Below are 26871 nucleotides of genomic sequence, written 5' to 3'. Positions count from 1 at the left end.
CTGCCCCTGTCCTTGCAGGCTGGACACCCGGTGGTGAGCCCAGGGCTTCAGTTCTCTATATTCCCGACGTGAACCATTATTTCCGTATTCTAGGGAATGAGGGTGGTACTCAGGCCTGTGAGGCACTCAAGGGAGGGGCTGTGCCATGCATGCCTATCTTTACTCACGCCTCCCATTCCTTGGTCCCTTCTGTCCCATGAGGTTCCCCCCCAACCCGGCCCCATCCCTAGCGGCCACCAAGGTGGCTCCCTGGAGAGAGTGCTGTTCCCCACCTGCCCCTTCCCTTTCTGGACCAACTGTAGAATATTTTCATATTAGGGCCAACGCATACTGACTGTGCTCCTGACTGACAACCAGGTAGATTACGTCGGAATCAGAGGCAAGTTCTCCCCCTTCCAGTACGTGGTGGTGGTGGGGGTTGTATGTCTTGGGTGGGGTTTCTTTTGTGTGTGACTCGTGAGGAGTCCCCGCCTGGCAGGAAAGGAGATAAGGGCGGTGGAGCTCAACCGAGAAGGAAACAGTCTGGAATCCTTCCCCGAGAGTCGCCCTGCCTTCCCACCCGAGGGGGCCACCAGTGGCCGGCTGGCCTTCTCCGTGTGGCCCTGCAGCCCAGGCCTGGGGACCCTCCCGATGAGCCTCGCTGAGGCCGGAGAGGGCACTCCCTGGGCACCGCGCCTGTGGCACAGGGTGCCTGGCTCGCCCGCCAGCCTGGTCCTGGAGCCAGCACCGTGAACTGAGCAAGGCAGTGGAAAGAGAGAAGTGGCGCCTGCTGGAAAGCAGACAGAGTGCCTCCTTGATTTCCTGACAGGCCTAGCCGCATGCCAGGGGCTGATGGGCCAGCCCCGGGTGCCCGGCCCCACTTGCGAAATAGTCCCTTCCTCCTCTGGGTAGGCTCTCCCAAGCCACTGTCCAGCCGCTGAGTCCCCGAGCGAGGCCTCCCCTCGCCCCCACCGCCTTCCCGCCTTCTCCCCTGTCTCAACACAGAACACAGGGCGGTGGTAGGGGGGCCGTGTGTGCACCCGCAGGCCAGGGAGGATGGCACTCCTCCTGGGGGTGTAAGATCTAGCCTTTCCTGAAGGCAGACCAAAACATCCAGTTAGGAAGACGGGTGGTGGGGACATAACTGGTTTCTCCGCTGGTTTCTGCAGTCCCAGAGGGGATCCTGAGGACAAGGCCCTGTCACAGAGGGTGGCCCACCAGCCTCAGAGGGAAGGCCTCTAAGTGCAGAGTGCAGGGGCTGCTGTTGCTCTCGGCCCAGCCCCTGCCCTCCCCACTGCCTGGGAACATGGTTATCTGAAGGGCCGCGCCAGCCCCCACCTGCCCTTGAGCCCAGGAAGGAGCTTGTGCTAGAGGCCAAGTCAACTGGGTGTTCCTCCCGCCAACCTCAGCCTCTCCAAGGTATGTGAGCGCAGGAGGGTGGAGGTGAACAGCCAGGGGCCCCAGGCCCGGGAGAAGGGGCATATGCGGGCCCCTGACTCCACTATCAAGCATGGAATTTTGAAGAAACCTTTGCTCGACACGTGGCCTCTTCAGTGTGATCATCCTGGCATGCTGCATTTAAGAAGAACACGTGCCCGCTGTAGCCCAGTAACCAGACAGAGGTGCCAGCCTCCCGGGTGGGGTGCAGGGGAGTGTCCAGCCAAGGCCACAGAAGCAGGGCTGGGGGCCTGTGCCCTGGGTGAGGAAGCTCAGCGGGTTCTGCGGCGGGTTTAGGTGCAAGGCCGTAACCAATGGCACAGGGACAGCTGGGCCTGGGACAGGCCGAAGCAGACAACAGTAGGGCTGTGCTAAAGGCATAATTAGCATTTGTGCGCAGAGCAGCGGCTGCCCCACAGAGGGACAGACAGGCCTGGGCTGAGGAAAGGGCCTGGGGCCGTCAGGGGACGGCAGAAAAAGGATGCACTAAGTCCTCTCCGCCGAGTCTGAGGTTGCAGATAAGAGTGTTTAATTGGCACCTGGAAGTGTGTTTGGCTTTGGAGCCCTGCCCTCAGCAGCAGATAAACTAATAATGGGGCACCTCGATTTCTGAATGAAGACCATCTCTCTGGAGGAGTGCGCATGTGAGTCGGAATTCCGGATCGTGTGTGTGCTTCTTACTGGTTCACTTGAGGGGGCTGTGAGGGTCGAGGTACTCAGGCCTCCCGGCCCCTGTCCTCCCCTGCACAGACCTCCCCATCGGTTCACAGGCCTGTGGACGCGCCTTGTTCTCACCTGCGGGGACAGTGAGGGGCAAACCCCACCTTGGCTCCATGTATCAGATCCCCTGCCGAGGATCACAAGGCCTTCCTCCTCCGAGCAGCTTTCCCCGGCCTCCTCCCCCGATCTCCATCACCGGAAGCTCCTCTGTTCACAGTCTGGGGGCAGCTATTTTGTCCTCACTATTCCAGGTCTAGGCGAGGACCTACCTAGACTGGCTTCTCCTCACACAGGACCTGGGTGCCAGCCTCCCTACAGACTGGATTGGAAGTGAAGTGTGCACTGGCCGAGGCCCGGCCACTCAGAAGGGCCCCTCTGTTCCCGGGCCCAGAGCCCATCGGCAGGCAGCACGGGCCCGGAACACGGCAGGTCCGGCACCTCCTCCATGGAGCCCGAAGGGACAGTGACAATGGGTCCATTCATTCACTCGTGCATTCGACGAGGAGGCGCAAGTCCTAGCCTCGCGGGTCTGCTGGCATGGCAGGGAAAGACAGATGTCGCACCAGCAGATCAGTGATGGGGACCTGGCTGTAATCCCACCCTGCCCCCCCACCCCCCAACAAGCTGCATAGTTAACTTCTCTGTGCCTCAGTTTCCTCCTCTGGAAAGTGGGGTAGGATTGAATGGGACTGTGTGGGACCCATAGTTAGATTAGTATCTGGCACACAGTGAGCGTGGCTCCATCAGTGGAAGCTCGTCTTATGAAGCGGGCTGCATGCGGCACAGAAGAGAGGGTGCTGAGGAGTGGCTGGTGGGAAGCCCCGTCCTCACCTGTGGGGGGAGAGGAGCTCAGGGAAGGCTTGGGGAGAGAGGTTGGAGAAGAAGACCCATTAAAGTCGAGCTAGGGAAAGAGTGGGGCCAGGAGGAGGAGCAGGAGAACATTCCAGACAACAAGAAAGGTCACCCTGGAGAATCCTGTGAGCCTGTAGTGTGGAGAGGAGAGGAGGTGAGCCCCGTTAGAAGGCTGGTGGGCTAATTCAGGTGACAGGGGACCTTGGCCTACACGAGCTGTGCACGTGGCCAGAAGCATGGTGGCCAGAGCTGAGGACCAGGTAAGAGCTGCTGCCCACAGACCCATCAGACTAACGGGGTGGAGGGTGGGGGCACGCACCTTCTCTGGGAGCAGATGGGCTCCATTAGGATGCTCTGAGTCTGGGGGTGGGCCAAGGGGCAGTGTCAGGTGGATGCATGCAGGCCTGGGGATGCAGGTCATTTATACAAGTCATGTTGGGGGGCTGCTGCCATCCTGGGAATCTGCCTGGGACCAGCACAGGCTTTGGGACCTGCACCTGGGGCCCCATTCCTGGCTCACCACCAGCTATGGTCACCTGTCCTTTGGTAAATCCCAAAGCATGCCAACTTCTCCAGGCCTTTGGTTAAGAGGACATCCAGTGGAGTTCTGGAGAAGGCCTTGGAGGAGAACACAGTCCCAAGCAAAGGCTCCTATATTAAACTTTGTGCAAAACATACACCTGACACATAAAGATGACATGAAATTCAAATTTCAGTGTCCATCGATAAAATTTTGTGAGAGCACATCATCTCATTGGTCATGAGATGGACATGCACAGCTGCGTTCTTGCTGCAATGGTGGTGCTGAGGACTACGTGGGCCTCTGAATTCGGCAGTAAGGCGATTTTAACAGGGACCATGCTGTTGGCTCAAGGGGGCAGAAACAATCCCGAGAGACAGCGGCTCCTTGCTCCCCTGGTGGTCACTTTGAGACCTCTCCCCCGCCCCCACCCACCCCCGTTGCATTCCCAGCTGCCCTACGCTGGGTTTGCATCACCTGATTCTGGAATTGGTGGGACAGGTGCGCTAGTGACAGGTTTAAAGGCTGAGGAGATGGAAGTTTGGAGCTGAACTAGATGCCATCCAGGGTGCCCAAGACCCTGTCTCAGGAGCAAGGAGCTGATTCTCAAAGGAGGAACCTGTCCCCAAAGTGTGGGGCTTTCTCACACTCTGTGTTTATAGACCTGGGTCCCTTTGCTTTTTTGGAAGGTCTTTGAAGGTCTGATGGAAACCCTGGCGCCTCTCCCAGAAAAATGCACATCTGCACACATTCACCGATGTCTGCACCCAATCTCTGTGGGTTCCCAGACCTTGAAGGCCACCCAAGGATCCCAGACCCAAACCTTGAATGTGGCCTCACACAAGCCAGCCTCAATCACCACTAGAACAACACAGGATGTGCAGTAGTGCCTGCCTCTGTGAGGACAGCAACACGGCCAACGTCATGTGTCGTCAGGAGGATCATGCAGCCTTTCTCGGTGCCTGCTGGGCCGTGGCTGGGCAGCTCTGTGGTTAAGGCCTTATGCCAGTGTGGCCAATAACGATGCCATGGAAGTTTTGTACCACGTGCCAGGCACTTGGCAGATATGATCACTAATCCTTATGGTAATCCTGCCGAGGTAGAGGGCTGTTTCCCATTTTACTGATGGAAAATCTGAGGCTCAAGGAGGTTAAGTAACTTGCCTCGGGTCCCAGCTGGCACTGACCACGTGGGGTTTGAGGGCATGTCCTCTGATGTCCGCACCCTCCTTCCTTCATGTTCTCTTCTCACGGAGGGGGCTCTTAGCTCCCTTCTCATCCCGCTCTGCTCTGTGGGGCCCAGAGCTGACGAGGTAGTCAGGAGCCAAGTGTCTGCCAGTATGGGGATGCCTCAGAGTTACCGTCTCCACTCATGGGAAATGACTCACCGGAGCCCTGCCACTTTGGGACACCAGGGGACACATACCCATTTCCTGTGGCTCGGCAGGAGCCTTGGGCAGTGTGAGCTGGCCGGGTGGATCTCTGGGGCCAGCCAGAGATAGTAAACCCGCCAGCTCTGCGCCCCAGGACAGAAAGCCCTCCCCCTGGGTTCACAGGGCAGAGCTATGACACCTCTGGGGCTGTTCTGTGGTCGTGAAAATGGGGGTGGAGTTCAGACTGGACTGGGGCTACCCGGTGTGTGGACCTCCTACGGCAGTGACAGCATGGCCGGAGAAACTGCAAAATCTCTTTTCTGACAGCAATCCGGCAACTTTCACGAGCACTGAGAACCACAGATCTAGATCAGGGGTCTGTAAAGGACGGCCCACCGGCCAAGTCTGGTCCACAGTCTCTGTTTGATGGGGCCTGTGAGCTAAGAACAGTTTTTACATTTTTAAATAGCTGGGGGGGTGGGGCGGGGAGAAAAAAGCAAATGAATAATAATATTCCTTGACACATAAAAACGCTATAAAATTCAAATTTCAGTGTCCATAAATAAGGTTTTGTTGGAGCGCAGCCACGCTCATTCATTTACATATTGTCCATGGCTGTGTTCGCGTTAGGAAGGCAGAACCGAGTAGTTTCCACAGAAACTGCTCTCACGGCTTCGCACGGCTGCTCAGTGCAGAGCAAATCACAGGGATGTGGTTAAACTCGATTTAGCCTCTTGGCCTGCAGAGCTAAAATATTTACTATCTGGCCTTTTATAGAAGTTCGCTAACCTCTGATCTATGGAAGTGCGAGGCAGACAGAAGGGAAGGGAGGGGGTGGGGAGGGAAGGAGGGCCAGTGGAGGAGCTGGGACCACTTCTGGGGTGGGGAGTGAGCAGCGAGTCCTTGTCGGTGCCTGCAGGGCAGCCCTGGGGATCCAAGCCCCTCTGAAACCCCAAGTTCCACTTCCAGGGCAGAGGCTCTGGACTGAGAAGCCCCCAGAGAACACGCCCAGGATTCTCAGGAAGCTTTAATGCATGTGGGTGCTTCCTGGAGAGAGGGCACACGGGCCAGTCGGTTATCTCCTGACCTCCACAACCACCCCCCCCACAGCCTTTTTTTTAAATTCCCCTTTGGGGCACACAATTTTCTCTTCCGAGCTCTCCTTTCAAAATGTGAAAGTCCCTGGAAGGGTAACACCCTCCATCCCTCCTACCTGAAAAAGGCGGGGGGTGAGGGTGGTGGGGGTGGGGGGTTGTGTTACCTGATGGCACCTGGCGGGCCTCAGGAAAGTCCTGGGAGTCTGAGAAGGGGGGTGGGGGCAGGGGACACGCACACTGAGGTAGGGGAGACCCTGGGTTAATCAGGAAAAGAGCCTCTTCCCCCGGAGGGCTGAAAGCCCCATCCTGGTTTCCCACACACTCTGGAACCCACACCTCCCCATCAGCAGGAGGCCGAAAAAGGCTTGCGGCCCCATGGGGAGCCTGGTAACCACCATCTCGGGTGGGGACCTCCACTCCCCAGAGCCCGCGAGGCCTCCCGCCTGGGGCATTACCCAAGCAAGTCTCAACTCTGGCCCTGGGATTCCAGGTATTTCCCCAGCCAGCCCCACCTCATCTAATTGCTTTCCAGTCAGCTAATCCTTGGCCCACGCCCTCAGCTCCAGCCAGGCAAGCCACCTCAGTGTGGCCAGCAGTAGCTTCTGAGACTTCCCATGGCCTGCGTCCAAGCCTGGGGCAGCCGCTCAATTCCCCTTGCCCAAACCACAACCTCCTTGCTGTTCTGCACACCTCAAGCTCTCCTCTGACTAACATTTCCAAACCAAGCACAGCACGGTCCAGTCCAGACCCAAAGCAGCAGCCATCCATCCCCTACTGTCCCCACTTCCCTCCAGACTGGCCGTATCCAGTCTATCAGGGAAGAACAATTAACCGAGAGTGCAGTGGGACCTACTGTTCAATTCCCAGAGCTAATTGTTTTAAGCAGGGCTTCGGCCTTAATTATGGGATAATTAGTTAGTGAATGTGTGTTTGCATTTCCACAAGTGTGTTTGCATTTCCTAAGTCTGGCTTTTAACCCTGGGAAACCAGATTCAGCAAATACTTTTATGTTTCAATACCTCTGAGTAAGGGACAAGGTCTTAATTACAGAAATGGAAGTCCTGAGAACAACAGTGTAATCAAAGGGCAATGCAAGAATGAGCTAATTGTGCCTTCCGCCGACTGGGCCATTGTGACAGGAGTTGGCAGCTGCTTGCCCTCCCAGGGTGGCACCCCGTCCCCGGTCTGAGGGCTCTGCTTGGAGCTCTGTGGCACAGTTGGCTACCCCCTGCCTTGATTCCCCTGCTCTGGGCTGTTTTTCTCTCTTGCTCTTTCTGTTCTCTCCTGCTCCCCTCATTTTTCTTCACTCCAGGGTCCAAAGGAGTGCCTTTGCACACCCCACTGCCGAGACCCAGCCAACCACCCAAGGCTAGCACGCTGGCTGGGTGATGTAGATTGTAGCTCACGGCGTTTCCTTTCGCTTCTGGGTGCTCAGCGAGAGAAGCTAGGAAAAATACCTTTGAGCCTTTGGGGATCCAGATACCTTGGGAATCCAGAACAGTTCCCCAAACCTGAGGATCCTAGAAGCTGGCCTCCAGACCTATGCTGTCCAGTACAGTAGCCACCAGCAGCATGCAGTTTTGAAATGTCCCTACTCCGAATCGAGAGGTGCTCTGAGCATAAAATACACAGTGGGCTTCAAAGACTTAGTACAAAAAAGTATATATTATATATATATATATATAAAATGACCTCTCATTGATACTTTTAAAATATTGATTACATGTTGAAATGGTCACTCTTTGGATATGCTGGATAATATAAAAGATACTGATTTTACCAGTTCCTTTTTTAAAAAAAATTCCACTACTAGCAGCTGTCCAAGGACACAGTGGCCCACATCACGTTGTCCTGCACATGTTGCTCCTGAGTCTGGATCATGCGGAGATGGTTAAGGGCCGAGGCTGCCATGGTCCTCAACATCCGTGACTTCGGGTGTCCCTTCCTACCTCCTGCACCACGTTCTCATTTTCTTCCCGACCCTCATGGAACTCTTCTGAGCTCTGTGTATCCTCCCTCTTCCCTTTTCGCCTCTCCCTTGAGGAAGGCCCAGCTGAGGGCCGGCAGGGCACACACGGATGCTCCCGCAGGCCCCCCTGCAACCTCTCCCGCGTGGCTCTCTGTCCGTGAGGCTGTGCCACAATCCCACCCTGACTTCTCATGATGGTGGCTCCAGGGATTCTGACTTAGGACAGACGAATTCAGTCTCACATGAGGCCTGGTGGGCTGAAGTCGAGACACAACCACTTAGAGCAAAGCGTGGGGACAGAATGCAGGCAGCTTCCCTGGCTGAAGTGGTTCTTCCAGGTTCGCTCAGATGGTGAGCACAGATTGCTTGCTTCCTTTGAATTTGTTGTGGGGGTAGCGTTTCTCTTCCTCCTCCCACTCTGAGCTCACCTGCGGGGACTAAAACCAGCCGGCCCATGCCCTGCTCGCTCACCTTGCCTCTTCAAGGACTCTGGATTTATCTCCTCTGAGACATCCTCCCAGATGAACTCTAGAAGGGTGACTACTCTCCTGCTTTGCTCAGCCTAGACATTCCATTTCATTAATTTGTTCAAAGAGTAAATATACTGAGTACCGGGCACCGTTTGCGCTGGGCACCGTTCTAGTCACTGGGGATGCCGCAATGAAGAGAACAGACACGTTCCTTGCCTTTAGAGAGCTTCCGTGCCAGTTGGGGAGGGAGAAAACAAAACGAACACCGAAAGCTCTAAGGTAGAGCCACATCCTGACTTTCTATGGGGTGTGGGGGGGTGGAGAGTGAGGGTCCACCTATGGCCAACATTCAGCTGAGACGGGGAAGGCTGCCTGCAAGAAATGCATTCTCCCCCAAGGCAAGGTAAGGGCAAAGGCCCTGAGACTTATTTTACTGTGTTCTTTCACAGTTTTGCTAACTTATTAAGAAGCACTTCATTTATATGACATAAATACACTGTTCAATGATCCCATTATTTCATGTCTTTTGTTTTTCACATCTTTGTTTTGTGAGTCCTCCCATGGGGAAGGGAGGAAGTCAACTTGTAATTAGCAAATCTACTAAATCCCATTTAATCCTCATTCCAATGAGGAACTGAGGGCCAGAGAGGATAAGATGCCTGACTTCACCTGGCTCTGAGGTAGGCCCTCTTTCCCAGCACCCTTCTTTGCCAATTACCAGAACAGGGCAATCCTGGAGGTTTCTTATTTTAGGGTGTGGCCGGGGCCCCCTGTAACCTACTGATCATTGCTGGTGGCAGTGACAACAGAGCCACCAATAAGGAGCTGGACTCCAGAAGAGAGGAGAAATGGTAGTTCCTAACTGTGGCCAGCCCAGATGGACAAGTGCCGCCCTATGCATTATTTACGTCTGAAGGTGGGGAAGACTGCCAGTGGGACATTATCCACAAAATGTAAAAGTGAGGCTGGACGGCTCCCTAAATTTGATCGGCGGGTCTGAGAGCTGGAGCGGGTTAAGGAAGATCCGTGCGGGTCCTGGGGGGAGTTGCCTGTGATTTGTGCACCAGCCCCTAGTACTGGGTGCCCAGCCAACGGCAGCTCTGCGGGGGGAGCCAGCACCCAGGCTCACGCCCAGCTCGGGCAGCCCCGCACCAGGCGGCCCTGTGGCCGCGCACAGGATACCTGCGTGAAGTCTGGGCGGCGCCGCGCTGCGCACATGGGGGCCTGGGGAGGGTGGCACCAGGGGCGGGGTTCAGTGCGGCCGGTTACCCGGCGCCCACGGCCTCGGCCGCCCCACAGTGCCTGGTGTCTTGCCTTCTAGATATACGGGCCGCTCCTGCCTCGGCCAGTGCCCCCGCTGGAGCCTGCACACGGGGCAAGGGCCCAGACCGGCCCCCCAGGACCCCTAAGTTGGCTGAGCAGAATCTGCCGTCAGTCGGCCAGGGCGAAGCCGCCCCGGGGCGTGGAGGGGAGGCTCCGAGGAGGTCGTTACAGAGAGAGAAAAAAGAAAACCCCGAAGGATCTAAAGAGATGCGCGTGTACCCGCGGGACGGGCGCGCCCCCCAGACACGCTTCCGACTCGCGGAGCCGCCCCGCCGGGGCCTCTGCGGCGAGCGGGGGCCTCCTCGACTTCAGACGTTAATGACCGACTTGGAATATTTCTCAGAATTACAGGCCGGGCCCCGGGACGGGGGAAGGAGGCGGCGAGCCGGCGGGCGGGGCGGGGCGGGGCGCGGCGCGGCGCGGCGGGGCGGCCTCCGGGGCGCAAGGCCTGGCGCCCCCTGCAGGCGGCGCGGAGGGCGCGCGGCCCCTTCCGCACCCCCGCCCGGGGCGGGCCCAGGGGGCGGCGCTTCTCCCGCGGACCCCGGGCCCGAGGCCTCGGGCGGGGGCCGCCCTCGGCGACGAGCGCCAGCCCAGGCGGTCCTCTCCCGCGACGCGGTGCCTGGGGGCGCGCACTGCCCCGCCGGGAGGGGCCCGGGAGGGCTGGCGGCCCTCGGGCCTCGCTTGCAACGTGCGGGAAATCTGCTGCTGGTTAAAGACGCTCCTACCCGGACATGGTCAGGCGCTAGCGCCTTCTCAGACAGGGCCTCTGTCTCCAGCGCCGCCGCCGCCGCCGCCGCCGCGGGAGTGGAGCCGCCCGGTGCCCCCCAGGCCGTGCCCCAGGCCGTGCCCCAGGCCGTGCCCCCGAGGCCCCCGGGCCCGAGGCCGCTTGCAGGCGGGGCTGGCGCGGGGACCGGGTTCCCTCCGGACACCGCGCCCGGGGGAAGCTGGTATTTTTATGGCTCCAGGCTCCCCATCGGATCCCGTGTTACCACGGTTGCTAGGGGGAACACTGGCTTCGAATTTCACATTTCAGTGTGCAGAGTCTGGCTAAGGAAGTAGAACAGCGAGACGGTGGGGGCGGGGGCGCGCCGGCTCCCCTCGGCGGCGGGGGCGGGGGCGGGGCTGCAGGATCCGCGGCCCCAGGAGGCCCCCGGCGCGCGGGCGGCGGTGCGGGTGTCCCGGCTCCACACCGCAGCCCGCTGGAGGGGGGCAGCTCTGGAGGGGACAGAGCCGTGGGCGGTTATTTCGGCGGAGGTTACAGGATGGTTGCTTAAGCTGAGGTATTCATAGCAGCAGCTGCTGGACCCAGAGGGACTGCAGCTAAACCAGTTCCCCGGGGGCTGTGTACCTGCCCCAGGAAGGCTGCATTCTCAGAGGAACATTCCAGGCAGGGTGTACGCGGAAGATTAGGCCTGGAATAAACTGTTCATGGGGAAGGGCTCTCCTGAATTTTCCACAGCCTCTTAGACCGCCTGTTACAGTAAGGGATTAAAGGTGCGAGGACCTGAGGATTGTTCTCTGCCACGATGCCCCCGCCGGATCTCCTCCGCTCATCTGCTTCTGGGCTCCCACCTTCCTGCTTCTAGCCTCACTTGATTTTGGGCAGGGCACTCTGCATTGAGTGTGGCCCAGGAGTCTCTCTGGCTAGGGGGATCTAGATTTATTTGTTATTTCAACATACTCCCTCTGAAAATGTGTCTGGGAGACCTTTCATTTAATTAATTTGTTAATTGTTTTTTTTTTTTAATTTTTTTTTTTATTTATTCATGATAGTCACAGAGAGAGAGAGAGGCAGAGACATAGGCAGAGGGAGAAGCAGGCTCCATGCACCGGGAGCCCGATGTGGGATTCGATCCCAGGTCTCCAGGATCGCGCCCTGGGCCAAAGGCAGGCGCCAAACCGCTGCGCCACCCAGGGATCCCTAATTTGTTAATTGATTAATTGATTGATTTGTATATTTTTTTATGGGAGTTCGATTTGCCAACATATAGAATAACACCCACTGCTCATCCCGTCAAGTGCCCCCATCAGTGCCTGTCACCCAGTCACCCCAATGCCCCCCGCCCCGGCCCACCTCCCTTTCTGCTACCCCTTGTTCGATTCCCAGAGTTACGAGTCTCTCATGTTCTGTCACCCTCTCTGATTTTTCCCACTCGTTTTCTCTCCTTTCCCCTATAACACCTTTCACTGTTTGTTGTATTCCCCGTAGGAGTGAAACCATATAATGTTTGTCCTTCTCTGACTGACTTACTTCACTCAGCATAACACCCTCCAGGTCCATCCACGTTGAAGCAAATGGTGGGTATTTGTCATTTCTAATGGCTGAGGAATATTCCATTGTATACATAGACCACATCTGCTTTATCCATTCACCTGTCGATGGACACCGAGGCTCCTTCCACAGGTTGGCTATTGTGGACATTGCTGCTAGAAACATCGGGGTGCAGGTGTCCCGGCATCTTACTGCATCTGTATCTTTGGGGTAAATCCCCAGCAGTGCAATTGCTGGGTCGTAGGGCAGGTCTATTTTTAACTCTTTGAGGAACCTCCACACAGTTTTCCAGAGTGGCTGCACCAGTTCACATTCCCACCAACAGTGCAAGAGGGTTCCCCCTCCTCCACATCCTCTGGGAGACCTTTCAGTTCAATAAGGAAGTAGCATTTTCCTTAATGTTTGTTGAATGAATAAACAAACTCTTTCGTGCCTCCCATCGTGTTGCTCTCTGGCTTCGAGACTTTCAGAGGTTCTCGGTATCACCTTGCCTGTACCGTAATGCCTCTGCTGGGAGCCAGCGCCAGCCCAGGACTTACCCATCAGGCCCATATTCACCATGCTGACCTAGATGGGCTATGCTCATTCTGGCCCTCGTGCCTCTGTTTTTTATTTATTTTCCTGGATTGTTTTTTCTTTTCCCTTCCTTGCCAGGCCAGCACTTGTCCCGATGCCCTAGCTCCCCCTGCCTTTGTCCCCGGCAGTGGCCCATACCTCTGCACTCCCCCCTACCCTTACGTTTGCACAACCCGCCATAAATGCTCACAGCTGCTTAATTTCTGTGGATTCCGTCACCGAGTGGGTTGTCAGCCTTTTGGGGAAGATCGCACAACTTAAACGCTCTCTTTCAAGGACAACTAGGAAACTGCGGTTCAATAAGAAAAGTAGCATGGTCTCCAACCAAAAATCACTGCTTCCCGAATAAGCAGAGAGTTCTGCGCAAAACCTACTTGGGATTTTCACGACACATGAGACCCAATCTTACCCGCAGGTACCAATGAGAGACTGAAATGATTGAAAAGCAACCAAGAAGAGGTCACAAGGCATTAATTCAACCACCGGGCAAAGGACATGTCCAGAGAACAGGCATCAGCAGCCCTGGGTGGATGCTAGCTGCACAGGATGCTATTATAGGAGGAATAACTATAAGGCAGGGATATGGTGGGAAGTGAACCTGGCCTTGAAGGTGAGCAAGACTCAGGCAGGAGGAGAAGATGGTGCTCAGGCAGGAGGAATGCAAGATGCCTTCTGTTGGAGATGCATTGGGAGCACTGTGGCTGGAGCCTCAGAGAACTCCTGTGAGGTTCTCCAGGAAAGGGTGGTGGTGTTTGATTGTGGGGAGAGCCCCTGTGCTCTGTCAGGAGAATGGGCATTACTTTCTGGGGCTGTCTTTGGTGGGATGCTCCCCTGGAGCAGTGCCTGCAACACGGTTTGCTTTCAACAGCGATGTGCAACGATGCACCCCTTCCTTTGATTTTAAGCCTTTGAACTGCAAGGTATGAGCCCCATATTCCCGTGCTACAGATAGAAGGTTGAGGGTTGGAAGAAATGGCAGAGATGGGATTCAAACCCAGGGCCAGAGAGGCTCTTCTGGTTGTACTCTTCCCACAGTGCTCTCTGGCTGTCAATGGCTGCTCCTGAAATGCTCCTAAGTTGCAGCTACTCGTGTTTTTTAACCATGGCTGCACACTGGAGTCACAAGGAGAGATGAAATCTTTTTTTTTTTTCTTTCTCCTAAACCCCATCTCCAGAAAGTTTGATTTGACTGGTTGAAGTGGGGTTGGGGGATGCTCTGAGAACTTGTAATTTTTTAAAAGCTGCCCAAGGCACAGGGTCAGGAGTCCAGGGCTGCATGGAGAATAATTTCAAATCTCCTCTCCCCATTAGGGTCTATCAGTATCCTGGGCACAGCTGACCTTGGCCTCTTCTGGCCACAGTGGGCCATACCCTGGCCCCAGCTAGGTAGCTGAATGCGGCCCCATCCTCTGCTCTCGGGAAGGGAGGAATAGTCCCCCTAGAAAGGTACCTCTGAAGAATGTTCTGCTTGACTCTCTCAGCCCTGTGAAATAGCAGAGGATCTCCACCCACACCCACTTCATCTCGGCCTTTTCCGAGGTCAGATTTCCCCTGGAGCCAAAACAATGTGAGCAATTGAATGCACGCTCACGCAAAAAGTTAAAAAAGTGGCTCTCTCATTGTTGCACAGAGCAATTTCATTTCCTGAGAAGCCTGACTTGCTGCCCTCTGTGTTCTCCTCCCCAGCCTGTGCCTGCCGGCCTCTTCCAGGAGCCCAACCAGTTGCATCCTTGTGTGTGTGGGGGTGTACCCGTCGGAGACACCCCTCAGAGGCACCTGCCCCCTCCCTGCCCTTCCTCTGGAAAAGGCAGGGAGGGACGGATGGGGTTTCTGGAGCCTGAAGAGAAGGAGAGCAAGAGAGCCAGCCATAAGGAGGGGGTCAGAGGGAGGCGCGGAGGGATGAGAGATTCCTGGCACAGGGCACCCCCCTCCCTTCCTCCTGACCCCTGGGTATGGCTGCAGACTCAGAAGAGCTCAGGAGGCTGGGGATCATGGGTAGAGATGGGCTGGGGAGATTAGTAGGAGAGAGGAAGGATGAGAGGAGTGGGGAGAAACAGGCCCCCGGTGCACAGGGAACGTCTGCTCAAAGGAAACAGGTATAAGGGGTTAAAAGCCACTCTAGCATTCCCTGCCAGAGGAATTTTTGACAAAGCTCTTGAAGAAAGGTGTCCAGAGAACAGTGTTCAGTGGTATCTTGGAACAGTCTGGCAAGACCACCACTGGGTCACAGAGGTGGCGGGAGAGTGGAGGGGGCCACGGAGCATTGCAGGGTCAGACAAAGGGTGTGAGGAGAGGACCCCTCCAACCCCAACCAATTAAATGGTTGGCAAGGCAGCTTCAGCAGAGATGGGAGATGATGGTACCCTTAGCTCTGGCCTCATTATACCCTCCGGTTGCAGGGGAGCCCTTGCAGTCACGGTTTGGCTGGGGGCCTGGGCAGGATGAAGGGGTCCTTACCATGCTCCTGCAAGGCAGCTGAAGGGATGCTTTACCGTTTCTTTGTGTCTTCTTTGATTTCTTTCATTAACATTTTGTGGTTTTCAGTGTACAAATCTTTTACTTCCTTAGTTATGTTTATTCCTAAGTATTTTACTCTTTCTCATGCTACTGTAAAGTGACTTATTTTCGTGACTTCCTTTTCACGTAGTTTGTTGTTGGGTGATTTTTGTATCTTGATTTTGTATCTAGCACCTTTACTGAGTTCATTTACTGGCTCTAACATTTTGTGCTTTTTTGTTTTTTTTTTGGTAGAGTCTTTAGGGTTTTCTGTATACAAGATCACACCATCTGCAAACAGAGACAATTTTGCTTCCTCGTTTTCAATTTGGATGTCTTCTAATTCTTTTTTCTTGCCTAATTGCTCTGGCTAGGACTTCCAAAACTATGTCAAGTGAGAGTGTTGAGAGTGGACACCCTAGTCTTGTTCCTGATCTTGGATTGGAAGATTTGATATTGTTAAAATGTCCATACCACCCCAAGTGACCTACACACCCAGTGCAATCTCTAACAAAATTACCATGGCATTTTTTTTTTTAAAGATATAGAACAGGTAATTCTAAAATTCATATAGAATCATGAAATATTTGTATAGCCAAAACGATTCTGAAACAATTTGAAAAACAACAAATCAGTAAGCACCACACATCCTAGTTTCAAAATATATTCTAAGGCTATAGTCCTTTAAAACATACAAATAGGGCAGCCCCGGTGGCGCAGCGGTTTGGCGCCGCCTGCAGCCTGGGGTGTGATCCTGGAGATCCGGGATCGAGTCCCACATTGGGCTCCCTGCATGGAGCCTGCTTCTCCCTCTGCCTGTGTCTCTGCCTCTCTCTCTCTCTGTGTCTATGAATAAATAAATAAATAAAATCTTTAATAAAAAATAAAAAATAAAAAAAAACATACAAACAGACCAATGGGACAGAACTGAGGGCCCAGAAATAAATATGTGCATATAGGTCAGCCTCCAAAGTGCCAAGAACATACAATGGGGACAGAAACAAATGGTACTGAGAAAACTGGATACCCATGGGTTGGAGAATGAAACTGAACTCTTAACATCATACATAAAGAAATGAACTCAAAATGGATGAAAACTTAAGACCTGAAACTGTAACTTCTCAAAGAAAACATAGGGGAAAAGCTTCATCATATAGGTCTTGGCAGTGATTTCATGGATATGATGCAGAAAGCACAAAAGTGAAAGACAACCGGGACTATGGCATCAAGTGAAAAAGTTTCTGCACAGCAAAAACAAAACAAAACAAAACAGACACCCCCCCCCCCCCCCCGCCAAACAACAACAACTAACAACAAATAGAGTGAAAGGCAACTCACAGAATGGGAGAAAACATTTGCAAATATCTGCTTATGGGTTAATTTTCAAAATATGTGAGGAACTTCTGCAACCCAGTATCCAGAAAAACTAATAACTGGATTGAAAAAAGTAAGCTAAGGACTTGAATAGACATTTTTCCAAAGAAGACAGACACATGGCCTATAGGTAAATGAAAAGGGGCTCAATGTTACTAATCATTGGGGAAATGCAAATGAAAACCACCTCACATCTGTTGGATGGCTATTATTCTTTGAAAAAGAAAGGAAAGAAAGAAAGAAAGGAAAGAAGAAAGAAAGAAAGAAAGAAAGAAAGAAAGAAAGAAAAAAGACAAGTGGTGGCAAGGACTGGGAGAAATAGTTGCTCTGAAAGACAGTAGGGAGCTTCCTCCAAAAGTTAAAAATAGAACCATATTATCCAGCAATGCCACTTCTGAGTATTTATCTAAAAGAACTGAAATCAAGATCTCAGAGAGATATGAGCACTCCTATGTTCACTGCAGCTCTATTCACAGTAGCCAAGAGATGAGAACAACCTAAATGTCCATTAATAGATGCACAGATTAAAAAATGTGGTACAGCCATCCAGTGGAATACAGCTGACCCTTGAAAAACGTGTGGGTTAGTGGCGTTGACCCCTGAGCAGCTGAAAATCTACATATAATTTTTGGCTCCCTCAAAACTTAACTAGTAGCTTCCTGTCATCCAGAAGCCTCGTCAATGACATCCATGGTCAATTAATGCATATTTTGCATATTATATGTATTAGATACCGTATTCTTACAATGAAGAGAGCTAGAGGAAATATTACTAAGAAAACCACAGGGAAGAGAAAATACATTTACAGTACCATATCGTAAAACTCCGCATATAACTGGACCCCCACAGTTCAAACCCATGTTGTTCGAGGGTCAACTGTGCTATTGCACTTTATAATAGAAGGGAGTTCTGCCGTATGGGACACCATGGGTGAACCTGGAAGATATTATGCCAGGTGCAATAAGCCAGTCACGGAAGGATAAATGCTGCATATTTCCACTTACATGAGGTATTTAAAATAGTCAAACTTGTAGAAGCAAAGACTAGAGGTGGCTGCCAGAGGCTGGGGATCAGGGGGCGGGGAGTAGAATGTGAATTGCTAAAAACTGAGCACACAATTTCAATTATGCTGGATGAATAAATTCTAGGGATTTGCCATAGTGACCTTGTGTCTACAGGTAACAACACTGTACTGTACACTTAAAAATCTGTTAAGTGGGTAGATCTTGTATTAAGTGTTCTTACGACAATAACATAAACACTAAAAAAATTTTAAAAAGAGGGGGTGCCTGGCTGTTTCAGTTGGTAGAGCGTTTGACTCTTTATCTCGGGGTTGTACGTTCGAGCCCCACGTTGGGTGTAGCAATTACTTAAAAAAATAAGATCTTAAAAAAACCAAAAATACAAAAAGAACTCGTGAAGCAAGTAGGAACAGTAAACAGGAGGGCAAGGAGATGCCTGCATCTTGGAGGCACCTGTAATACTTTTCAGTCACTTGGAAAACCTGTTGGCAGAGCCATTTGTGCTCAAACAATGAAAAGGCTCACTGAAAATTATCCTTCTCCGTCCCTCAAAGAAAGGCCTGATCACATATAATCTACATAAGTAAGGTAAACGTTATTTACGGCAAAAGTGGAATCCATTCCACGATGAGCTATTTGGCTTCTGCTGCATAGCACGCTTTGGGCTACGGACTAAAGAAACGAAAAAAATGCTTCTTGAGGCATAAGCAGAGCGGCCAGGAGCAGGGACTCCAGCTGTTGGACCTGGATCCCAGGTGCACCTTGCTGGGTGGCCCTGAGCAAGCTGCCGGACCTCTCCGTTCTCCAGCAGCAGCCGGGGATGAAAAGCTTCGGGGTGCTGTCCGAGTCAAAAGAGAAAAGAACACATCATGTGCTTCAGACAATGCCTTCTGCTGCCCTAGTCGTCATTAAATACTAAATGACCAAATAAATATGAAATTACCAAATACCAAAATGCCCTGGAAAGGCTGGGGCTGTGCCGGTAGAGTGCGGGCTGTGCTCTGCGGGGTGCGGGTGGGGGGCTGCCCAGGAGAAGCGGCTTGGGCTGGGCCTGGGAAGGGTTGTGGCCAGGAAGGGAGCTGCTCCCAGGACACCGTGCAAGGTCTCAGCTGGAGTCGCCAGGAGAACCAGACGAGGTGGGAGTACGCGAGGAAGTGAGCAGGCGGTTCCCTGCCGGGGCAGGCAGCCTCAGAGCCCTGGGGGGCCTCCTGTCCGAAGGGGTTTCGGGGCCAAGATGGGGGGGGGGGATGGAGGCCGACGAGGCCCAGGTCTGGGGAGGGCGGCCTCCGCAAGCCGAGGACACCGAGATTGCGGCGGGGCTCTGAGGACCTCGTATCTTCCTGGTAGTTTGCTCCTAAATGCGATTTTCCCACCAAGAGGGCCCGTGGGTCTATGCTTGATTCAGGGCCTGTTGGGAAGGGAACAGGGGAAGCCACGGAAGGTGTGCAGGGGCCGAGGACGCATGCCTGTAAGAAAAGGCAATGGGGGGAGTCCTGGGGTGGCTGCCTGGCCGCGGGGAGGCAGGGAGGGTGGGTCAAGGCCCATGTCAGAACCTAGACTGAGCAGGAGGGCCTTGGGGGTGCCACTCTGGCCACATCTTGTTGGAGGGGCTGGAGGCATGACCGGGATACATCTAGTGGGCAGCTGGAAATCCGGGCCCGGGCTGGTTCTGGGAGTTGGGAGGACCCAGGACAAGGGGGTATCTGGGTCAGCCATCTGCACGGCCCCAGGGGAAAAGCCTCAACTCCTCCAGCATGGAGCTAGGCAACGGCAGTGGCTTTGGTTTCTGGAAGTTTCTTAGAGCTGGCCCAACCTGCTTTGGAATGTCGGTCAGGCCCGGGTGTAAGTGTGTACATGACTGAAAAGGTAGGGGAAGCAGCACCAGGCTCTGAGAACTCAGGGATCTTGCTCCAGGGAGCCTGGAGCTAAGAACTCAGGGGTCTTGCTCAGGCTGTCCTCAGGGACTGTATGATCCCCAGGTCACCTCTTTCCGTCTCTGTCTCTTCTTCAGGCCCTGTTTTAGGGAAGCTAAGTTCTCTTTGGAAAGAGCTCTGGACGGGTAGTGGAGAAGCTCTGGGCCAGCTCTGGCATTGACTGGCCATGTGTCCCGGGCAGGGCACTCCAGTCTCTGTGCCCCTTTAAGATTGGGCAGGTGCCTGGCCTGAAGTCAGACTAGAGGACACCCAGCTCTCTGAGGGCCACCGTGCCCTAGAACAAGCCCCGGGGGCACCTCCTTCCACATTCTGGCCTAGTGGTCCGGCTGCACTTAGCACCCTGTCCACACCATGTCTTTCTCCCCGAACCCTGTCGGAGTGAGCAGTGTGATCCCCTCTCCAGCGAGGGTGAACTCTCCCCTACATGGCACAGCTAAAGCCTGGCAGAGGTGATGTGAGGCCAGGGCTGGTTCTCCTGAACCACCTCATGTGGGCCTCAAGCACAGAGCTTGGAACGTGGGCTCTGGGTCACCCTTTCACAAGATGGTGAGAGCTGGGGGATCCCCGGGTGGCTCAGCGGTTTAGCGCCGCCTTCAGCCCGGGCCCTGATCCTGGAGTCCTGGGATAGAGTCCTGCATCGGGCTCCCTGCATGGAGCCTGCTTCTCCCTCTGCCTGTGTCTCTGCATCTCTCTCTGTGTCTCTCATGAATAAATAGATAAAATCTTAAAAAAAAAAAAAAAAAAGATGGTGAGAGCTGTCGGGGAACCGTTTAGTCCTCAAGGTCACTGTGAGCATGGCAGGCACTTGTGTTTGTGACACTGTCCTGAAAAGTTGACTGCATCCAACAAGTGCGCATTAGGGGAAGCTCTGTGGTTTTTTTGTGCAGACCTCCCGGCACCTTCCGGATCTCACAGCTGAAAGTTCACGCTTCCTCAGGCGCTGCTCGAAGTGTCCTGGCAGCCGGGGCCAGTGCTCAGCTGGAGCCCTGCCTCCCGCTCGGGGAGCAGGTGGGGGCAACACCAGGAGGTGCCGGGATCACGCGGAGGGAACGTGTGGGGGCAATCCCGGTCACTGCCCTCGAACGGTGCCACTCCCTGCCATGATCTCAGGGGCATAGGGTGCCCAGGCAGGAATGGGGGGGCTCTACGAGGCCATCATCCAAGAGGGCTGCCTTCTCATCACCCCTGGGGGAGGCAGAAAGCGTAGCCAAGGCCTCTCGTGTGCTGCGTTCTGAGTTTATGGCACTGGGAGTGACGTACTGTTGGAAGGGCCAGCTGCCGAGTCTGAGCAACACTGTGAAGTCAAGTGCGCAGGGTTGTCTCATGGAGTGGCAGAGGGGATAGGTCTACAAGGTGCCAGAGAGGGGTCCTGAGCTCTGCTTCAGGGAGCACCCACAGCGGTGCAACAAGCACCCCGCTTCCCATACACGGAGGCTTCAAAACCACTTACAGATACCCCTCCCTTCTCTCACGTTGCTCTATTATCTTCTTCCTTTTGCAAAACACAAAAATGTCCTCTGACCCCACCTCCCCTGAGTTGACAAGCTCCTCCTTCCCTGTTGCCTTTCACAGAAACACTTCTCCAAAGACTCGTCCACACTCACATCCTCACCCCAACTGCCACCCCCGCCTCCTGGTCATTCCTCCATCGACTCCGTCTATACCGTCTCCCGGGGTGACCCCACCTGGTCCCCGGCCTTGAGCACCAGGTACACACTGACACTTCACACAATGCTCGGCTCTGTGTCCCCAGGGCCAGCCTCATCTCGATTTTCAGGCACTTGTACCCAAGCAACAGTGGGACAGTTCTCTGGGGACACCCACCGGGTCACCCAAACAGGAAAAAATCCACCTCCTGGTTTCCATCCCCCCTCAATTCTCTTCTAGTGCTCCCCATCACAGAAAATGGTGCCACCAGGCTGGTGAACCAGGAGCCCACGTCACTTCCTCCTTTCTCCAATATCTCATGTCAGCAGGTCCTGTTGATTCCCACTCAAAAATATAACTGGAATGCAATCCTCCTCTGCACCGTCACGGCTGTGATCTGAGTCACCAGCCTCTCACTGGATGCCACCAACAGCACTGTAATGAGCTCTCGGCTTCTGGCCCCCAAGGGTAGCCAGGATGACCTTTTAAAGTGGGTGATGGTACTTGGTAGGGCAAGTACACCACTGACCTCTTGCTTCTCAAAAATTTCTCGGTTATTCTTATTTATTTATCTTTCAGATGAAATTTAGAAGCAAGTATTTTTTTTTTGCAAGTATTTTTTTTAAATAAATAATTTAATGGTAAACCAATCCAGACCAAAGATCCAGTCATCCAATTAATATTTACCAGAGGCCTCCTCCCTGCAGGCAGTGTTCTAGATTATGAATTACGGAAGTCTAAGTTAATAATAATTTCCTTTGGAGGGCTTTTTTCCCTTCTTATAAACTCAATAAATCAAAACCGGCATTTAGTAAACAGAAGTGTGGGGAGTTATGTTCTGTTTACCAAAGGCCCCGTCACTCTAGGTGGTACAAGCGGTGTAGCCATGCTGGCGCGTTGGAGTTTTGTTTTGCTTACAGACGTTCCAGGGTGGTGTTCTTTGGCAGGGCCGTGGGCACAGCCACGCGCGCGGGTCTCTTACCTCCCTGAGGCAGGTGTAGATGGGGCAGACGAGCACACGGAAGGGCTCGCCCGTGCTGCTGCGCATGGTCCCGAACACTTCACACAGAAAGGTGATGAAGCCAAGCCAGCGCTCCACATCCTGCTGTTGAAGCTCCTCCCGCACCGTGAAGTCCTTCTGTGGAGGCACAAGAGACTGAGTCAACCTCGCTGGGGTGTGGTGCCTACTGTCCAAGGGCTGGCTCTGGGCAACTGGTCAACCCCATGCTTTCAGTAAGGAGGGAGGGGGTGCCCCTTGGCTGGAGTGTGAATGTGGGGGCTTACTCGTAGGTGTTAGGGCCACTTTGACTTTTGGCCACAGCACCTTTTCTTCCATTCCCAGATTGGGGGCCCCTCAGCCTTGCTCCACTGATCCCAAAGCTGAGATGGGGGAGTGAGATGAAGGGCAGATGACACCTTTCCCAGAGTTATCATCTCCGCCATGCAACTCCCTGTGCCTAAACCACTTCCCTTTGCTCTAATCCCCAAAGCATGCCCTCTACACGATGGAGAGTAACCAGAGTATTGTCTTGCATGTCAGCAATTAGTGACTGAGGCTCATAATGGCCCCAGCACCGGGCTAGAGGCAGCTACGGCCCATGCCTGCAAGGGGCTAGAGATAGTAGGAGGATGACAGGCATTCATTCATCCTCCTCAAAAGCAGTATTGCCCCATCGTGTGCCAGGCGCTGTATTAAGGACTAGGAAATGCCACGTTCACTCATAACTGTGATACAAGAGAGAAGGTACTAAAGCCACTGCGGGGTTCCAGGTGAGCTCAGAGGCAGTTGTCACTCAATGGGAAATGAAGTCCATGAAAGAGCTAGGATTCTGACACAGTAATATGGGGCATCTCAGGTGGAGAGAACAACGATGTGGGGAGGGTAACATGGGTGTTTGGGAAATAAGCAGGTATAACGTGGTCTGGGTCCTGCACAGGTGGAGTAGAGAGGGAAAAAAAAAAAAAAAAAAAAAACAACAGGAGTCAGGTCTGAGAAAAGGAGTGGGGCTAGAGTATGGATAATTGAACCCAGCCAAGGAGCTGCTGCATTCTGTGATGGTTGGCAGAGGTTTGGGGTGGGTCATGAAATGCCACGGTCCTATCTATGCTCCTTACAAGGTTAACATGGCACAGATGCAGAGCCCAGGCCAGGAGGCCACCGCAAAAGCACAGGCTGAATGAAACCTGAGCTGTCTGGCATTTGGGAGATAAGAACCTGCGGTAGGTTAGACCATAGTCAGAAATCAGTTTCCCCTGTCTTGTCTTTGGGTTTGGCCATATGATTTGTTCTGGCCAACAGCAGAAGGCAGAAGCGACAGGGTGCTGGTTCTTTTTTTTTTTTTTTTAAGATTTTATTTATTTATTCATGACAGACACAGAGAGAGAGGCAGAGACACAGGCAGAGGGAGAAGCAGGTTCCATGCAGGGAGCCCGACGTGGGACTCGATCCGGGGTCTCCAGGATCACACCCCGGGCCAAAGGTGGCGCTAAACCACTGGGCCACCAGGACTGCCCCAGGGTACCGGTTCTGATCTGAGGCTGTAAGAAGCCTTAGGTAGTTACACTTCCTCTCCTAGGCTCCTCCCATTGTCATGAGAAGGCCGCCTGTGGGCTGGTCTGATGGTCCCAAAGGGAAGGTGAGAGGCATGTGAAGCAGGGCCCACCCAAATCTAGACTAGGTCAGGTGGTCACCAGCCAACCCGCACATGCATGATCTCTCTGCAACACAACATCCACTCCTTCCTAGTGCCACTAGGACTTCTGCGCTTGCCTGTTGAGCAGCACCCGCTGCCTGGTACAGGATGGTACCAGTGACATTGTCAAGACAAAGAGTTGCCAAGGGATGGATTTCAGGGTTGATGGAGAAGGAAGACTCAAAGATGACACCAGGATTCTGGATCTGGTGACCGTGCCACCAGGAGGACACGGGAGGGAACAGGCTGTCAACATGCCGTGTGCCATTCCCACTGTCCAGTACCCTTCCCCACTTCATATTTCGGCAGAGCACTCTCCTGGATGACAGCATCTCAGAATCTCCAGAGAAGGAAGGCCCTCAAGGAAGACTCAGTTAACGTCTGTCCCTTGTGACGGTAGTGCCATCCAGAAGCCTAAAAGGGCAGATAGCACCTCCGCCTCCTTCTCCTCCGCTGGCCAATTTGGAGCTGGATGCGAAGATCACCAAGAGATGTCCCTCCAGTTCCTGTTTCTGATGAGCCTGGGTCATGACTTATCAGTTTCAGAGTTTGACCAGTTTAAAGTGTGTGTGTGTAAAAACGGGGAGCCGCAGCCTACTCTCGAGCCCCAGACACTGAGGCAAGTGCCCCAACTGTGGTATCTCATGTAATCACCGCAATGATCCCACAAGGCAGGTCCTACTATTGTCCCGTTTTATAGACGATGAATCCGAGGTTAGAGAAGTTACCCAGCTTGCCCACGGCTATGTGTAATGGCAGAGCAGGGATTTGAACCCGGATCTGGCTACTCTGGATCCCAGCTTTTTCCAAACCCCTTCTTTTCTCCTGGTGTATTTTTTGCTTTGTTTTGTTTTAAATAATTTTATTTATTTATTTGACAGAGAGTGAGAAAGCACAAGCAGGGGGTCCAATGTGAGGCTCGTCCCCAGGACCCTGGGATCATGATTCGAGCCAAAGGCAGACGCTTAACGACTGTGCCACCCAGGCATCCTCTCCTGGTGTTTTTAAAATGAAAAAGCGGTACCTGAGAGCTCAAGCGCATACTCACTTTCTGTCTGAATTTTCCACTAAGCCATTTGTTCCTACCGCCTCAGCAGGTCCACTCAAGCTGGCAGATCTCAGGAGCTCCATGCCAATCCTCAGGCCTCCTGCCTCCCCATTCACTTCCCACTGAGATGTCTACCTGTGTTCAACTGGAGCTCTCCCACCCTGGAATCTGAGACTGGGCAGTGTCCCTAGAAGAGTACCCTGGGTTTAGCCAGGGACTCCAAAAGTAGTGGGGTCTCCTTCCTAGTACTAAGGCTGCAGCAGAGAGCCTACAGGGGCTTCCCTGTGGTGTTCTAGATACCCGTGAATGAATGAATGACTCTGCCCACCACCCTATGGCTTACAAAGCACCTGGACTGCTGGCCCTGAAGTCATGAATCTTTAGGTAGTTCCACCCTCATTAACCTGTGTTTATCCCACTATATCCTTATGTGGTCAGAGCAGAGGCAAGCCTTAGCACTCTCATTTTAGAATGGGGGAAACTGAGGCACAAAGTGGTTAAAAGATTTCACTGAGGTCACTTAGGGCTAGGATCTGAATGAGAACCTAAGCCCTACCATTGTTTACAAATCTGAGCTAAAGGTTTTCAGCCTTGGTTGCACACTGGAGTCACCCAGAGAAGCTTCGAAGCTATAGATGCTTGGATTCCACCCGCCACACAGAGGCTTGCTTGGCGGGCCATGGTGAGGCCAGGACACCAGTCAATTGTGGAAGCCCTCCAGGTGATTCCAGTGTGTGGCCATGGCTGAGAACCACAGCTCTGGGCTTTTATAAGGTGCTGACTTGGGAGTTAAAATGGGGCCCCTCTATCAGTGCCTGCCTTGTTCTTTCCTCATCTCCCATAAAAATACCCATGCTGGCAGACAGAAGAAATCCCCACAGCAACACTGAGATGGAAGATAACAGTTCGCCAACAGCCTCCTCACCAGACCAGAGATAATACCACTAACTAAAGTGCTGTCGCCAAGAAGCCCTAGTTGCCCAGAGCAGCTTGGCCTCCTCCCCAGAAGACCAAAAAGGTTAGGGGTAGATGGGAAGTAGCTTGACCTTCAGCCTCTCTCTGTCTGCCCCTGGTACTTGCAAATGTTTTAAAAATGATTACATCTGATCAGAGAATGAGAGCATGACTCACTTTCCTCCTGATAACTGGTGGCATCGAGAGAGGATTCTGTTTGGGGCTAGCAAAATGCACTAGAAAATGGATCAACTGCTAAATGTTGGAAATCAGACTTAGGATGGGCACATTCGAAGCCATCCACGGAGGTGGAGACTCTACTCTTGCTGCAGCAGACATCGAGAATTCCAAGAATGATCCATATGGCTAACCCCCAACCCAAACCAAGCCTTTGTCATTCAAGGGTAAGGGAAGAGAAGAGCATTATGCCGTCTATGGGAAAGTCCTGCACAGCTGAATAGGGGGCTCTTGAAGACCTAATGGAAATGCAGTTTTGAAAATGATAACAATATATCAAGAATAAATAAAGTTAAAAATTCCAGTGTAAACCAAGTGGGTTGGGGCACTTGGGTGGCTCAGTCACTGAAGCGTCTACCTTTGGGTCAGGTCATGATCCCGGGGTCTTGGGACTGAGTCCTGCATCAGGCTCCCTGCTCAGCGAGGAGTCTGCTTCTCCCTTCTGTTGCTTATCTGAGCTCTCTCTCTCTCTCTTGTTCTCATATAAATAAATAAAATCTTAAAAAACACCAAACATGGGGGCTTTTAGGTCCGTAAGAACAATGGTGTGGATTCTGTGACATGTGGAGAGGCATTCAAAAGAAGGGATCCTGTCTTGTGTGATACGGAAGTTGGCCTTCGGGGAGGATGGATAGGGCCCAGAAGAACAACAGCAACAGGAGAGTGTGAGCTGAAGGCAGTGAACGGCAGAATGAGCATGGCAGGAAAAGTAGCACATAAGACAGACTTGGAGAATAACCAGAAAGTTGAACACAAGGATATACCGATGAAAAAGAAGAAAGAGGGGAAGACTGAGTGGATGGGCGTCTGACCTATGAATTGCAGAGGCTTTCAGAAAGGATCTCAGAATACATGGAATAAAGAGACCAGAGTGAGACA

At 53.2% G+C, this 26871-nt stretch overlaps 1 protein-coding gene across 12 annotated transcripts in view; it reads right to left on the bottom strand.

The window, feature by feature from the left end:
* CTIF (cap binding complex dependent translation initiation factor) overlaps positions 1–26871 on the bottom strand; it is a 284906-nt gene that overhangs the window by 17685 nt on the left and 240350 nt on the right. For all 12 annotated transcript variants that reach the window (XM_072734794.1, XM_072734796.1, XM_072734798.1 and 9 more), the window contains one exon: positions 22043–22198. In XM_072734794.1, the coding sequence (XP_072590895.1) occupies positions 22043–22198 (156 nt within the window). The remainder of the gene's footprint in view (positions 1–22042; positions 22199–26871) is intronic.

This window comes from Vulpes vulpes, chromosome 13 (genome assembly GCF_048418805.1).
Source record: "Vulpes vulpes isolate BD-2025 chromosome 13, VulVul3, whole genome shotgun sequence".
In the NCBI taxonomy this organism is placed as follows: domain Eukaryota; kingdom Metazoa; phylum Chordata; class Mammalia; order Carnivora; family Canidae; genus Vulpes; species Vulpes vulpes.
The sequence above is the reverse complement of the archived record's forward strand: the minus strand, read 5'-3'. Positions and strand labels throughout refer to the sequence as shown.